This window comes from Gambusia affinis, linkage group LG02, assembly GCF_019740435.1.
Source record: "Gambusia affinis linkage group LG02, SWU_Gaff_1.0, whole genome shotgun sequence".
NCBI classification, from domain to species: Eukaryota; Metazoa; Chordata; class Actinopteri; order Cyprinodontiformes; family Poeciliidae; genus Gambusia; species Gambusia affinis.
Window position 1 is genome coordinate 25528036 of NC_057869.1, and position 16522 is coordinate 25544557.

Below are 16522 nucleotides of genomic sequence, written 5' to 3' on the forward strand. Positions count from 1 at the left end.
ACAGAGATGAAGTTGGAAGGACATCGAAAGGTCAAACGGAAGTGAAGAGATCATGTACAAAAGGACGATCCGGTCACAGGTGAACGTCGGCGCCGAGGGTAGAATTTGAATGATCTGTCTGCTGTTTCTTTTTTTTTTCTAAACATCACAATTAAAGAGCTGGATGTAAACGGCCCGGAGTAATTGGGAATGCAGCGGCGTAACCAATTTGTGAAGCAAATCGCACTAATCACAGAAGGGAGAGCGCGCATCTCGGCGGAAGACGACATTTTTACAGCAAGCGAAAAACAGAAATTAGTGAAATGAGCCGACCAAAACAGGCATCTGTAGCTGCTGGAGCTGTCTTGTTTACAGCATGTTTGTCTCAGATTTAAAGCCGGGATGCTGTCAAGAGTTTCTATTTTTTGTGCGTGTGGAGGGAATCTATTTTTTTTTTTTTACTTCTTTCTTGTTTTAGAATGAATAAAAGACTTTGACTGCAAGCTTCATTGATTTTGCTCCGTCTTGTGTTTCAGGATGTTGACATAGACGGCCAGTCGTACACCATGGCTGGACTGAAGAAGAACACAGAGTACAGCTTCCGCGTGGTGGCCAACAACAAGCACGGCCCGGGGGTCTCCACGGAGGACGTCATGGTCCGGACACTTTCTGACGGTCAGTCGGTTGCTTAAATGTTGACCTGACACAATTTCAGCATCTCCTAATGCTTGTTGTCAGTGTTTTGACCACTACCAGTTGTCCGCACATCCTTAAACAGGCTTAAAATTGAGGCCTCAAAATGTATTAGATTCATTTTAAAAATGCAAGTTGGCCTTAAATATCTAAATCACAGGACTTAAATTTTCTCTTGACAGGACTATTTAATCTTGTCTCTTCTCAGGAGAGGTGTAGGAGGGGTTCTTGCTGGACTTTTCTGTCTTGTGACTCAATATGGTCAAGGCTAGCTTTTTTTTCCGTGTCTACCATGTGAAAGTGGAAATTTATCACTAGTTGCAGTTCATATATTTCTGTACTTGCATTCTTAATGGCCTTTAAAAGTCTTACGTTTGGTGGAAACTGCAGAAACCCTGCACTAGACATGTTGGGTTGGATGGCAAAGGAAGGCATTAGGGTTAGGGGTTAGATCAAATGACAATCTTCTCTCTATTCTTATTTAGCAACCAATTATTACTTTCAGTTTGAAGCAAACAAATGAACTATTAAATACAAGTGACCTGGGTTCCACATTGCAAAAACACAAAGTCTCACCATGTCAAGTATTTTTAAGCTAATTTCCAGTACGAATATACTTAAAATTAACCAAAACTAGCTTACAAGTCACTTTTAATCAAGATATTGGAGCTTGGTTTTAATAAATGGTTCCTTAATATTGATTTAAAAAAACTACTACTTCCACTTGGATATTGTTGCATTAAAATACTTGGTAAGATTTTGTTCTTTAAATGCAGGAAGATGTATTATTTTGTCCACCAAACAGTCTAAAACCTACTTTGCCCAATAATATGGACATCAAAAACCTGATATTTTATCTTGCATATATGTTCTTCCAGATTTGAAACATTTATTTTTCTATTTTGTCTTCCCAGTTCCAAGCGCCCCTCCTCAAAATCTCACCTTGGAGGTCCAGAACTCAAAGGTAAGACATAAATGGAGAAGCTAATGACTGGCTAGCTAACCTGTAGCTGCTCTTGTTTTCTTTCTGTACCTGCAGCAGAGTGTAAAGTTCCAGGATTTGTTGCACTCGAACAGATTTCAAAATGCACAATGCAAACCATCGTCCTCGAATGCATACAAGTCAGAATCTAGGTTGCGTTTCATGCACCAAAATCCTCCCGGGCCGACTTCATGAGCAGGAGTGAGCGGACACAAACAGCCGAGTAGATTTGTAGCCTGCAGGTCCGCGACGTCCTTCTGTGCCGCGATGAGCTGCATCAGAGGCTTGTAGCCTCTGCTGGGTAAGGCGGCGCGCGAACCCTCATCGATTTTTGTCGACAGGAGATTTGCCTGTCAGAAGGTTTTATCCCGTATCAATGTGTACACGCAACCCGGCTTAACTGCCTACAGCTCCAATATGTATTGATACAGAAGAAGCAAAGGTGATGCTTTTGGCAGTAGTTACTAAAGAGAACCTCCACTTTTCCCCAACATTTAACGTAAATGTCTGCTTGTATTGTTTTGCTCACTCTTTTCTTTTCAAGTCTAGTTGCTGAATTTACTGAGACTTACTACAGTTCTCGTGTGAAGCTCTCGATTGGACGCGGCTCGTGGAGGTGGCCGCTGGCTTGGGCGAGCAGCGGCAGCTGTTAAAACCAGAAGCAGGCCTCGACCTCCCGCCGTTTGAGCCATTTGATCTTCAAACAGAGAGCTGTGGGCCTGCTTATTGTATATCTCCATGAGGGTGATGGATTAAATTTTACAAAAGATGTTTTTTTTTTCTTTTCTGTTTTTTTCCCACTCCTGACATGGGAGAGAGCGAGGCCAAAAAGAAAACTGAAAAGAAAGAAAGATGGGCAAAACCTCAGGGTGCGAGGATCGACTTCTGAAGCAGCAGCCTTAGCTCTTCACTGGTCGATGCAAAGCCCAAATTGGGGGTTTGGAGGTGGAGGGGGGGAGACGGACAGACAATCCTATCACAGCCTCCCAGTCCGAGTGCAAACTGACCACCCCTGCTGAGGCATGCTTGGATGAGTTTTGGTTTTTTTTGTTCTGTTTTTTTTTTTTTTTTTTTGGTGAGAAAACACCCTTGAACTAATTTTAAGACTGAAATAAAGAGGATGCTCTCAAAGGAATAGTGTTGTGAACCGATAATTAAAACCCAGAAAAGCCCATTTAAAACGAGCTATAATTATTATTTTATTCTCTCTTTTTTTCCCCTCTTTGTTTAAAGCGCATTTAATTATTGCCATCAGAAAAACAATGCTTTGGCGATTTAAAAAAGAAATTACGCAGTTGGCTGTGCGGCAAAAAGGTTAGAGGAAAACAAATGACTCTGTTCCTACCCCTTAAAGTTCTTCACGTTTCGCCACTATATGGCCATAAGCTTTGTTGTGTTTTATTTGACAATATTCTAACTTAATGTGGTTCTTAATTTTGAAATGGAAGGAGAATTACTCAAGGTTTTTCTGCTGTAGTTCTGCCTGCATGGTTGGGGTTGTTACCTTGTATTTGGCTCCATGTTCCCAACAACTGATACGTTTCCCAGGGTATTCATGTATCCTTAAAAAACATTGCTACCTAGCCTGCTAGCTAGGTAGCAATGTCTTACTGAAAAGATATTTCTACCTAGCTAGGTCTAAAATTAAGGCCTGCTGTAAACCCTTGCTACCTCGCTAGCTAGCAATATTCCTGCTAACTATATTAGCAGGAACCATTGCACAAAAAATAATTGTGAATGAAAAAATAGGTTTCGTTGGCAAAACTTTACCTTTAAAAATAAAACATCTCATTACAATTCTAAGTCTAGATCAGAGTCTACACTTTTCATTAAATTAAATTAGCATTTTATTGAATAATAAAAGGAAAAATTTCCCTCCATATCCCCGCTGTGAAAGGAAGCATCCTGAAGCACACTTCTTCATAATATGACTTTTTCCACATGTTTGAAGGAGGGTTGAACCTTCAAATGCGAAAACCTTGATGTAATTTCTGTCACGTTGATGTTTTTTCCTCTATTTCCAGTCATCTGCCTCTTCCCTCCTGTGAGTTCAAAGTCAATTAAATGTGTTTTCGCGATCTGGGAGAAGATGAAAGAAAGGCAACACGCCTCCCACTATAGGCCCACAGTGTAATAAGAAAAATGGAAATAATTGAACACACTTAACCCAATTTTAATTTGCTCAATTCCCTCGACTCGGCAGGGGAGGAGCTTGAGCGTGTTTTCAGGCTCTTTGTGCATCGGTGTGACAGTGAGAAAGCGTTAATTAACTGCTCTCCCACGCTGAGCTACCCCCCATCTATTTCTTTAAACACACACCCAAACTCCGATGCCTTTATCCTGCAACAGCGCAGCCTGCCAACAAAGGGCCCCAAATTCATCTCTGACTAGAGTAGCTGTGCAGCTTCAAACTCGGCGCACACCTCGCCCATCAGGACTCCTGCTTCCATTATTCATGTTCGTTTCGCTCGTAATGCTCGGGTTGACACTCGCGCTCAAAGGGGTGTTTGTTTACGTGAGGCTCGCCTGTTGGCACCCCACGTCAGGAGGAAGGGGAGGTGCAGAGGAGACAGAGGAGGGAACCTGGGGAGCCACATCAACACAAAGGGCTTTCCCACCCACCGCCAAGTGTTTGTGTGAATGAACTTATGAGGTCACCTTTTGTAGCTGCGGGCTTCAGAAGTTTTGCTATCATTTGATAGATTCCCTCATTGCTTTTCAGAGCATCATGGTTCGGTGGCAACCGCCTCCGCTCAGCGGGCAGAACGGGGAAATCACCAGCTACAAGATACGCTACCGGAAAGTTCCACGGAGGAGCGAATCAGCTGTGACCACTGCTGGGACGGAGCTCTACAAGCTCATCGATGGTGATGCTTCACTTTTGATAGTCTGGATGTTGCTCCTATTATAGAGAGACAACCCTGTAGGCGCCATCTTATACTGATACCGCTAGTAAAGATGGGTAGAAAGCCTTAACGTATCATAGTCACACACATTGAAACCTCTAGAAAACACTTAGTTAAACTTATTCATTCAGAAAATATTATGTCAAGAAGCTTTTTGTAAATTTTTTCATTTTTGCAAAATCATCAGACACTGGTTTTGGTACTCCTGCTGTTACAATGCAGAGTATTGACAGCAGGGGTACAAACTTTGGTACTTTGAGTCTCAAAAAACTGTAGAATATGGTTACGTTTATGTCTGAGGAACTTATCCTGTGTTGATTTGGCCACACAATAGCCTGGCTGTCGCCTTCCTACGCAGTTCAACTCAATTCTCATCTCTCCTTCAGTGCTCCGTCTGGGATTTCTCCCATTGAGCTGGATTTCTCCAGTAGAATTTCAACCTGACAAATCGGTGAACCCAAAAACATGAGCAATGATGCCAAATTACTAAACGTCCAACCCAAACGTTGGAATGACAGAAAACTGTTTTTCCAGGCATGTCTCTCAAGTAACCGATTAGCAATTTAAATCATGTCAAAGGGTTGATGCCCACAAAATGTCACCATTTGCTTAAGTTCTCCAGCGGTGAGGTTTTCTGGGTTTATAGAGTAATGTAGTAATGAAGAAACTAAAGAGGGATTCACATACTATTCATTTTTATATCAAGTGTCAGGATGCTAATAGGTCGTTGGCTAGTACTGCTGCAGTGAGTCAATTTAAAGCATTGCAGATGGATTGTACAGACAAATATGGCAGCAACATTCTGCAAGAGAAAAAGTATTTACGTTAGCATCATCAAAGTATTAAACATTCAAGTAGAATCTAAGTAAAACTACAAAGATTTGTAGAATCTGAGGGTGATTTTTTTTCTCTTCCTCTGTTCTAATTCCTACATAAACAGCTTTTGAATCATTGGACATCGCAGCTTGAACAAGCCGTCTTGTGTACATAACAGATATTGACTCTGTTCTGGTTTGTGTTCTCACTTGTCTTTAAAGCTGTAAACAGGGTGAAAGTACTCAGTGATTTTTCTTCCTTTTTTTTTTTGCCTTCAACTTAAAACTGTTTTCCGTTCCCCAGTCGGGAACAAATATTGTTGTATTATGATAAGTTATATAACATGCCTCTAATCAAGGTTGGATTATACTTGCTTCTGCTCCCAGATAGTATTTTCTTTCCTTATTCTTTGGATTGTTTTATTGTTAAATCATTCTCGCCATCAGACTCCAGTTTCTCTCCGCGGAGTGCATCTATTTGATGCTCTGCAATATTTAAAAAACCCCAAACTCGTCATGAACCTGCGCTGATTTACATTGTCTGCCTGATCGTAGGCCTTCGGTTTCATCTAAATACTTTGAATTAGAGTTACAAGCCTTGCTGCCTTAAGATTACACGCTCGCTACCAATCGCAGCCAGAAGAGGCACACAGCAGTGGTGATTAATATTAGATGTTGTCTCAGCAACTTTCAAGTGGCCCGGCCTCCCGCTGCGCGACGCATCAAAGAGAATTTACACTTAAAAGTTGATTTTGGAGATCATTCCAAGGGGCGGGGGGTGCGGAACAGAGAGGGTGTTTGTTGGTTCAGAAGCTTTAAGAAGGACGTGTTGTAGCCTCGAAGGCGTAGATGGCAAGGCGGTCTGTAGAAGACACGCTCAAGGAGGGGCGGGGGGGAACAGAGGGGTGGTAGAACAGCGAGTACAGAGAGAAATGACTAGAGGATTAGAGCGTAGCGTGCAAATAGCACAATATGATGACAGTGACAAATTTTATTGCAAATTAATACAGAAGCACCCCATTTGTCAGCAGGCACCCACCATCATCCACGAGTACTGAAAGCAGCACCCAGCAGCGGCGCGGCCCCCTCAGAGGGAGATGGGCCTATAAAATATGAATCAATGTGAAGTTCAGCTTTATGCTCTCTGGGAGAACTGACTGTTTCGCTTTTTGTGCTGCCATTTATCTCGTGGTTTCATTGGTTTAGCTTTTTTTTTCTTTCTTCTTCTTCTTCTTTTTTAATGGTGCACTCTTTTTTTGTTCAAGCCAGTAAAAACGTTAATTAAAAGTTGAGAATTACCTCCTGATCGTTTTCAAAACGAACATGTCATAAAGAATGTTCCCTGGGATTGCTGCGGCTGCTGTCTCCACTCTGGAGCTCACAGTGTCAATTTAGTCAGTTGTTATTATTTTTGATTAGAAGCAGTATTTTTTTTACATCAGTAATGTAATCAAGGACTTTTATGTAGCTATTTTTTCATCTTACCATTTGATGTTGTTTTTTGTCTTTCTTTCTTTCTTTCTTTCTTTCTTTCTTTCTTTCTTTCTTTCTTTCTTCCTTTCTCTCTCTCTTTTTGTCTTTCTGTCTTTCTTTCTTTCTTATTCATTTATATACCATATCAACAAAAACACTCTCCATGCAATGAATTCCTAGAGTACTGCACTGGACTTAATTTGTGATTTTGGTTATTTCACATTTCATTAGTTCACCTAATCTTAATTGTCATTAAAAAAAAACAAGTTATTTTGTTAAAGAGCAATTTTTCTTAAAATGAGAATTTTTCCACCTGAATGTGATTATAAGGGAAATTAATCTGGGATTTTAAAAAAAAAATTTTTTGTTATTTTTTCACAGTGTGAGATTTTTCTGCTGTAATAAAAGAATAATTTATTGTTCGCTGCACCTGAGTCCATAAAACTTTATCTATTCTGAGACAAGTTCAGAGGTTTTCTCCCCATGAAGGTGCCATATTTTTCTCCACAATATTGATGGTCTTGTATAGATTTTTTTTAATTCTTTGTTTTAAATTTACCGGTATATGTAATGTTTACCTTTATGTAAATGTTAGAAGTTAGGAAAACTTAAGGGGAGCACCATGGCAAACTAGAAAGACAGAAAAAAATGTCCGGAGTGTTGTCAAAACTTCTGGAAGAATCTGTGGAAAACAGAAGTCTGTCTGTGAAGCCTCACCTGTGAGCCTGTGTTTGCCTCTTTAGGCCTGGAACCCGGAACGGAGTATTCTTTCCGAGTGTCGGCCGTGACTGTGAACGGGACGGGACCGGCCACCGAGTGGGTCCCAGCAGAGACGTTTGAGAGCGACCTGGACGGTAACGAGTCCTGCTCTTCTCGTTTCAAACAGACTAAACCAGATCTGCTCTGTGTGCTGAGGCTGCTGAGCTTCTCTACTGAACTTTTCTTTCCTGCACTTCCTCCCAATAGAATCTCGCGTACCGGACCAGCCCAGCTCGCTGCACGTCCGCCCGCTGGTCAACAGCATCGTGGTGAGCTGGACGCCGCCGGAGAACCAGGACATTGTGGTGCGCGGCTACACCATCAGTTACGGCATCGGGAGCCCCCACGCTCAGACCATCAAAGTGGACTACAAGCAGCGCTACTACACTATTGAGAACCTCAGTATGAACGGGTTTCCATTTGGGTTTTGGGTTTTGGGTTTTGTTACAAACGTAATCTCGCTCGAGAAACTATCATAAAACACTAATTAGATCTTTGTCTTTGCCCTTAATATGGGTGCTTATAGCAGGCGAGCTTCCTGAGAAGGAAAACGGGTCAAGTCTGATTTTACAGACTGCATTTAATGAACTAACGACCAAAGACATAGATGCCCGAATGCGGTGAAACGGTCCATTGGTACCAGGTAGTGGAGGCTGAAGGAGCTAATTAGAGCTTCACCTACTGCTGAGCCACTAATTACACTGATTGGACTAATAGGCACACACTCGTTAAAGGTCAGGACGTTCAAATAAAACTATTTTTGGGAAGCTAAAAGAGTTTGGGATTTGCAGCTGCATCTCCATTTCACAATATATGAATTAGGGTTGTCCCAATCCCATATTACATATAGGATATAGATCAACCAAAAATAAAGTATCGGATTAAATCGTCCTGCATCTAAAATATCAGATTTAGGCCCGCTGATTGAAATGCTGCGCTCCAGCGTTTAGTCCGGCCCAGGGTTTCTCTCCAGTATCCCACATGCAGACCAATTGGTTAATAATAAATGGGTTAATTGCTCTCAAACAACGAACTTAGCAGAAATATCATTTGGTAAAGTCTTTTCTAACAGTCCACAATACAAAATAAGTAATAAAAGTATGTATGATTCATGCTGATATCATACTGTGTAAATATCTGTATCCGCCGATCCTCAAAGCTACAATACCGGTATCGTATTGCAAGTGAAAAATTGTATTGGGACACCCTGATATCATTATGTTTTTTAGTTGTATTATTCCAAAAATGAGCCTCATGAATTGTACTGGCTCATTAAACGCAAATTACTTGTTTGAGAAATTTTTAATAAGACATAAAACCAATAAAACAAAGTTGTTTTTTTTTGTTTTTTTTTTCACTAAGTTTCACCTACTATACAGTACATGCATTCAGTGTTTGGTCAGAGCTCCTTTTGCATTAGTTACAGCATCCATGTAGCGTGGCATGAATACGATAAAGCTTGTGGCTCTGCTGACATGTTGAGAAATTACAAATTTCCCTTTCTGCCCATGTAAGTTTTTGGTTATCCCCCGTGTTTGCACATCTTTTCCTTCCATTCAACCTTCCATGAATATGACACTTTTTCTGGGAAGTTGGATTTGGGGGTTTCCATTAGTTTTAAGCCATAATCATCAAAATTAACTGAAACAAACATTTGACATATATTATTTTTCATGTAATTAATCTATTGAGTGCCGTCTTCTACTTTTGCTGAAGTACCTTCTCAAGATTAATTAATTTTATGTCGTACTAAAACTCTAGAAAGCAGGCCTAGCAAATTTTCTTCAGTGGGAATGGAGAGCTCTTTGTTGCTGCGTCTATCATGTCGACCATTGGCTTTTTTTTTTTTATGAGATAAATGATCACCATCTCACGCTGCAGTTGAAGAATCAGGATTGTGTCCAGAAGTGAGCGACAAAGTAGAAAGGTACCTTTTGCAAATGTCCCGGCATTCATAATTAAAACTCTCATCACGATCACTCCGAGTGGAGCTTGTGTGTCCAAATATTCCTGACGCTAATATCGCAATTACGAGCGGAGAGTCTCTGGAGCTTGGCTTGATTAGACCGGCTGCGTCGGGTCGTCTCTCTCTCTCTCTCTCTCTCTCTCTCTCTCTCTCTCTCTCTCTCTCTCACCGACCTCCATCTCTCGTCCCGCAGACTCCGGCTCCCACTACGTGATCACGCTGAAGGCCTTCAACAACGTGGGGGAGGGGATCCCCGTGTACGAGAGCGCGGCCACCAGAGTGCAGTCAGGTACGAACTCCACGCATCTGCAGCTTTTACAGGGAATGAAAAGGACAAGCAGCAGAGAGAAGGAATTCAATGGCCGCATTAGGAGCTGAGAGCAAGTCAGCTTTCCTTTTCCTGATCACAGCTGATACGGAGGGCGCAAAAAAAAAAAGAGAAAATGCTGCTCATGCTTCTCTGGGTTCAGTTGATATTTCTCGTTGCCCTCTGTCTAACCTGGCATCATTATCAGACACAGTGTGTCTCGACTCTAAATTACCAGGCAGAAAATGGGTCATCAGCCTGTCTCGCTGCTTTAATTAACTCTCTTCAATAGTGGCCTGTAAGTATACCCAAGTCTCTCCTTCTTTTTGTTTTTTTTTAATCAAATGATCAGAGCTTCAAATGATGCACCTATATGAGCAGACCTGATTATTACGATAGGGAGCATGAGGTTTTTTAATCCATGTTTTAAATTGCTATTACAGGCAGAAATGTTATAGAAAAGTAGCCCTCATGGAGAAAGGCGGGATGTTTAAGGGGCTGAAGACAGCATTGTGTTTTGATTTGTCGTTTAAAAAAAGGATCTAATCCTTAATATATGGTATCATTTAGAAATGCTTCTTAAGGTACGTGTATTTCAGAAGGTCTTTCATACAAGGCATATCATGTTTTATCTCATTAAAGCTACGGTATTCAAAACAACACAAAGTGGTGCAAAATTGAGAAGCAGAAAAATTTGATAAGTTTGCCATGTATTTATCTGATGTATCTTCAGATAAAAATTCTGCACAATAAGTTGCCTTTACATGTTACCAGTGGTGGGCACACTTCTGCTAATGCGTTACAAGTGCAGGAAATGTTTTGTTTAATGTTTTAGAGTTTTTGCTAACTTTGAAAATGCTTAGCGCACTTAGCTTCCTCCAGATAAATACTAAAGTTAAGATAAGGTCATTTTACTCATATAGCACATTTCCAGCATTTTCAGTGCTCTGGTCAGATGATACCAAAATTAACATGTTTGCTACATGCCGAGGAAAACTAGCAATTGGCGTTACATTTTTAAGAACACAAGAGCTTAACTTAAATTTTTTTAGTATTGTATCCCAAAAATCCTAATAATTGCAATAAAGAATTTCAGCAAATGCCGAAAACAGTCGCTATTTACAAAATTTTAATAGATAAAAGGTTGCTTCTCATGTCTAAAATTAATTTTAGCACATAAATATTATTTGAAAACTTAAAAATTTGCTACATTTGTTTATAAATCTGCTAAATTTAGCAGACGTGTCGTAACGATTAGCATTTCATCACCATTTTTAACAGATTTTAGCCACCTACTGTTAAATGTTGCGAACGTCTAGTGAGAGTTGGTCCTCCAGGCGTCTCATTGCAGCGCAGTAAAACCGCTTTGTTAGCTAAATAATAAGGACAACCTGTTTGGCCGCCTGCCAGGTGACGCACACTTCATCAAGCCTCACTTCTTAACAATTAGAGGCAGAGCATGTGTCGCGGCCCGTGGAGTCTCATGAAGAAAAACGAAACGCTTCCAGTTAGCCCACATGTCGGCTGACTTCACGCAGTTCATGTGACGGTGCAAGGTGACGAGCAGCAGCGCGCTCCCCGGAGCGTCCCAGGATGCAGTCTGCACCCACATCCCTGCTCCTCCTTGATCGCTGCAGTTTGTCTCCGCTGCAGCACTGTTGCACCATGGAACACAAGAGGGGCGGGGTGCCTGGCGACATGAGTCACGTCAACATGCTTTGAAAGGAGGGGGGCCTGAGTTTTAATACGTGTACACACACACACACACGCACACACACATAGTGCACACTTGTCTCTAAAAAAGCTCCCTCTCATCCTAACTCCCTTATACACTCTGTGCACTCACGCAAGACCCCCCGTGGTGACTTTGGCAACCCCTTCGTCAGATCCAAATGCTTCCTCTCAAAAGCAGAACCGAAAAGCCCACCACCGTCGTCTTCTGCCGAATTCTCGGAGGCGCGTTCCCCTTCCTGCCAGTTTGTTCGTGTCTGAATTAAAAAGACGAGGCTGACCTACATAGTGCTTTACTTTTGGAAAAAGTGATGGGAAACTTGGTGAACTTGGGCTGAATATCAGATGACAGTGACGTCTTAACTTAAAAATGGAGAGAGTGAGGGAGGTGTTTCACCCACGTGTAACGCTGCATTTTTTTTTTTTTTTTTTTTTTTTTTTACCCACGGCTGATTCTCAGCAAAGAAAAACTGCAACGCACGTTCTTCAAAGCTGGGTAAAGAAATGCTACCTTCGATCCATTCAAAACCTCAGGGTCTGACTGCAACCATGAGAAAGCTTGGATTTTCAAAATACTCTCACTGTCGCACACACACTGCTCCGTCTAGGGGATATAATGAGGGCACCTCTGTAGAAAGAGTTGTCAAATGGAGCGAGTAGAGCACTGCCAGGTGATCGAGGAGGAGTGTCATCACGGGTGACCAGGCGAAGCTTTTTCTCCCGTCACAACTAAACCGAGTGCGGAAACAGGAGCAGAGAAACCTGAAGCTAATCCTTAAAGGATTCATTCTGCAGAAACTGTCTGTCGGTTGACCTCCAGACCCGTATTCTTTTTCGTTCTGTGGAGGCCGTTCACACCGACAACTTCCTGTGGTTTTTATGGACCACTTACCAAGCCTGTTGCTGTCTTGCTTTAAGGCTCCCACGTACTTCAACCAATTCCAAACAGTCGACACCCAGCCACGTGGATTTGGGACGTTTGTTCAATGGATGCCTTGATACTGGAAGCAGACTAGTTAAAGAGAAATGTCGATGTTGATGTATGAGCCCATTTTTGCTTAAAACATGGCATAAAACTTCTGACCCATCATACAAAACTTCGCAGAGAGCTCTCTCAAAATAGTTCAATCTGGACTTGGTGTCGAATTCAGCAGGCACGTGGCTCTCTGCGGACAAAATGATCATTTTTATCTAAATCAACGAGAGCTGATTTCTGTATTTCAGACGATGTAGGGAGCCTATAGGACTTATACGGCAACTAAAGCAACAGGTTTTTGTCCTTGGCAAGAAAACCACAAGTCAGTACTGGCTAAGAAAAACGTAATCAGTGCATCTATAATATTTAGTTTTTATATATGACTCTAGTCTATGCCCATAGTCATAGAACATGTCTTACATGTGAACAGAATACACAGCCAACAATTAGCGATAAAACTAAACAAATGAAGATAACTTACCAATCATATTAGTCAGTTGATAGATGAGTTGTTATTATGATCAAAATGTGTACCAAGCAATGCCTAAGTTACACAGAGAGGCATCACATAGACCAGTTCTGTTCTGGAGACCTTTAGACAACAGAATGTCTTCAGTCAGGGGCTCCTTCATATTCGCTGTAATACAGACTGCTTCAGGATATCCTTCCGTCAGCATCCACAACAACTCCTTGAAGAAACTTGGATAAAATGAGCTGCAACATTTAATGTCCATTTTGGATTAATAGAGAATTTTGTGCCATTTATGAGCTACGTTATGTTGGTTTGTTGTGATATGCTAAATAATGTTCTTTGTCTTTCATTTCATGGTGCTAAAACAATATAGCAAATAAAAGTTGCAAAGAAAGAAATACTTTCAAAGTCTTGACACTGTGGTGTATGATCCATGCAGATTAATGAGTGAAGCCGCGATTCATACGTACTAAATCAGGCAAGTGGATTTCTTATGAGCTAAACTCTGAGCTAGAGTGGCTCTGAGCTAAACCTGGGAAGCCTTAAACGGTCAGCCTAATTTGTCGTGGGTGTTAGGCTTCTTTTTGTTTCAGGTTATTATGCAAAGTTGGACATTTCTTATTTGCCAGCCCTCCCCTCTTTCGAATCTGCGTATCGGATAAAACGTTACGCAGTTGTGACGTTGCAGTTTCTCACCGAAGGATGTCTTCGAGTGTCGCCTACCAAGTGAAGGCTGCAGTTCGCATAATGACGGGCAAATATCAGAAAAGGTCTCCCTGCCGCTCTTCAACAGAGCATTTCCCTTTTTGTTTGTGAGCCGCAAATTAGAAGCAGCACAACGCATAAATCCTCGGTGTCTTCACTTGCAGGCGACCCTTCTCTTTCTCCTCCACCGCCGACAGACCGAGTGCTTAAAGCCTTGGTTTTCCTCTTTCTGTTTTGAATGCGACAGAAACATCTTAAACTCTTTTTGTGCCTTTTCAATTGTTCTCTTTGCATGAAAGTTGCTGTTTTCTAAAGCTGGATGATGAAAACGCGTGTCAGAATTGCCTCTCTTTGAAACGACTGGGTGAATACGTTCTTGTCTTCATGATCAGTTGCATGTACACTGCAAAAACACAAAATCTTACCACATATTTTCAGCCTAGTTTCTAGTACAAATATCTCTGTATGCTTGAATTGAGACAAAACAACTTACAAGTAACTTTTCAGAAAGGAATAAGAGCTCTAGGCTCAAATGCATCCATCCATCCATCTTCTTCCGGTTATCCGTGGTCGGGTCGCGGGGGTAGCAGCTTCAGAAGGGAGATCCAGTCTTCCCTCTCCCCAGCCACTTCTTCCAGCTCCTCCGGAGGAATCCCAAGGCGTTCCCAGGCCAGCCGAGAGACATAGTCCCTCCAGCGTGTCCTGGGTCTTCCCCGGGGTCTCCTCCCGGTGGGACGTGCCCAGAACACTTCACCAGGGAGGCGTCCAGGAGGAATCCTGACCAGATGCCCGAGCCACCTCAACTGGCTCCTCTCGACGTGAAGGAGCAGCGGCTCTACTCTGAGTCCCTCCCGGATGACTGAGCTTCTCACCCTATCTCTAAGGGAGAGCCCAGCCACCCTACGGAGAAAACCCATTTCGGCCGCTTGTATCCGCGATCTCGTTCTTTTGGTCATGACCCAGAGCTCATGACCATAGATGAGGGTGGGAACGTAGATCGACCGGTAAATCAAGAGCTTCGCTCTCTTCACCACGACGGACCGGTACAGCGCCCGCTTGACGGCAGACGCTGCGCCAATCCACCTGTCGATCTCCCGCTCCCTTCTTCCCCCATTCGTGAACAAGATCCCGAGATACTTGAACTCCTCCACTTGGGGCAGGACACCCCCCCTGACCCGGAGAAGGCACTCTACCCTTTTCTGGCTCAAGACCGGAAAGGTCTTGAGCTGGAAAAGAGCCAGAAATACTGCACAAATGCAGTATTGGGCATTTGTGCCAAGTAACTGTTACCTTCAGTCATATATCAAACATGACTTAAAAGAAATTTGTGTCTGAAGGCAGCGCTAGGTCCATGCAGTAGTTTTACACACTATAATTGATGTAAAGCTAAAAAAAAAGTTGATTTTACATAACACTGCCCCTTTTGATGAAAAAGTTATGAGTGAAATAATCTTCCATTGTCATAAGACATTTTAATGTGTAATATGGAAAAATATCTTGTTCCACTGGGAGATTATTTCACTTACAACTAGCACTTTTTCATCAAGATTAAGAAATTATTGACTTAAAACAAGCTCCTATTTCTTACTGAAAAGTTTCTTGTAAGTTAGAAAGTGGACCAGATATTCTTGGTAAGTCTTTGTGGTTTTTTTGGTGTCTTTCACTCTGGTTTCCCATTTGCAGTCAATCTTGCCATGAATAGCTGATCTCCTCCTGTCTCTCCATAGTGCTGCCGTCACTTTAGCTTCACACTGTCGGGTAGATTTCACACAGCAACCAGTTCTGTAGGTTTGCTTGTTCTAGAGGTCAGTGTCTGTTGTTTTTCTAATAGTGTCCTCTCTTTTTCTCTTCCACCTTCCCAATCCCACCCAAACCCCCTCCCCTCTTCCTCCTCCCCCTTCCTCCTCCTCACCACCAACCTTCATTTTCAACGCATTAACATTTTATTTTTTCCTCCTCTCCTTCCCTCCACCGCTCCTGTTTCGACTCCACTCTCTCATCCTCCACGCCACGCTTCCCGTTGTGTTTTTAATTTTTGTCCTTTTTTTTGTTTGTTTGTTTTGTTTTTTTATCGTGTGTGTGCAATCGATGCATGCGGGCTTTTTACTGCCTGGCACGCAGACCCCATAGACCCCGATGTTGACTTGTACGAACTGTTCCATGCTCCATACACCCCAGCACCCGACCCCAGTCCCATGATGCCTCCTGTGGGCGTGCAGGCCTCCGTGCTGAGCCACGACACCATCAAGGTGACGTGGGCTGACAACTCGCTGCCCAAGAACCAGAAGATCACCGACAACCGCCACTACACCGTGCGATGGAAGACCAACATCCCCGCCAACACCAAAGTGAAGGTGAGGGACTTTGCCTTTCAGTTTTGTTCAGTTTTAAAACCTCGTTTACTCAAGTGAAAGCCCTGCTTTTGTTTATTCACTCCAAGAAAAAGCTGAATTTGTTTCCTCTAAATAAAACATCCCAGATATCTAATACCCTCTGAATTCCTTATTTCGCTTTTGCTTGTCGTGCTTTCTGACACTACTGAAGGTGCTGATGTGCAGGCAGCAATATCGCACGGTGGCATAGAGTGAAGTGATCCGTCGGCGGCTCTGGAGCTCAGGGGAAACGTAGGGCTGAAGTTTGTAACGGAGAACAAAAACATCTGTCGTCATTTAAGTGTCGGAGCTATAAAGCGGCAGACAGATGCTTCACTCGCTTTTGTTTTATGTAAAACTCCAAACTAATAATGCAGTGCACTACC

General features: G+C 42.4%; 1 protein-coding gene across 14 annotated transcripts in view; it reads left to right on the forward strand.

Moving 5' to 3' along the window:
* The window catches only part of neo1a (neogenin 1a), a 255108-nt gene that overhangs the window by 224586 nt on the left and 14000 nt on the right, over window positions 1–16522 (forward strand). For 12 of the 14 annotated variants that reach the window (XM_044133485.1, XM_044133494.1, XM_044133502.1 and 9 more), the window contains exons 11-17: window positions 516–654; window positions 1587–1636; window positions 4377–4521; window positions 7592–7702; window positions 7815–8009; window positions 9767–9862; window positions 15886–16118. In XM_044133485.1, coding sequence (XP_043989420.1) covers window positions 516–654; window positions 1587–1636; window positions 4377–4521; window positions 7592–7702; window positions 7815–8009; window positions 9767–9862; window positions 15886–16118 — 969 coding nt within the window. The remainder of the gene's footprint in view (window positions 1–515; window positions 655–1586; window positions 1637–4376; window positions 4522–7591; window positions 7703–7814; window positions 8010–9766; window positions 9863–15885; window positions 16119–16522) is intronic. The other 2 variants (XM_044133448.1, XM_044133519.1) reach the window with 1 other exon arrangement.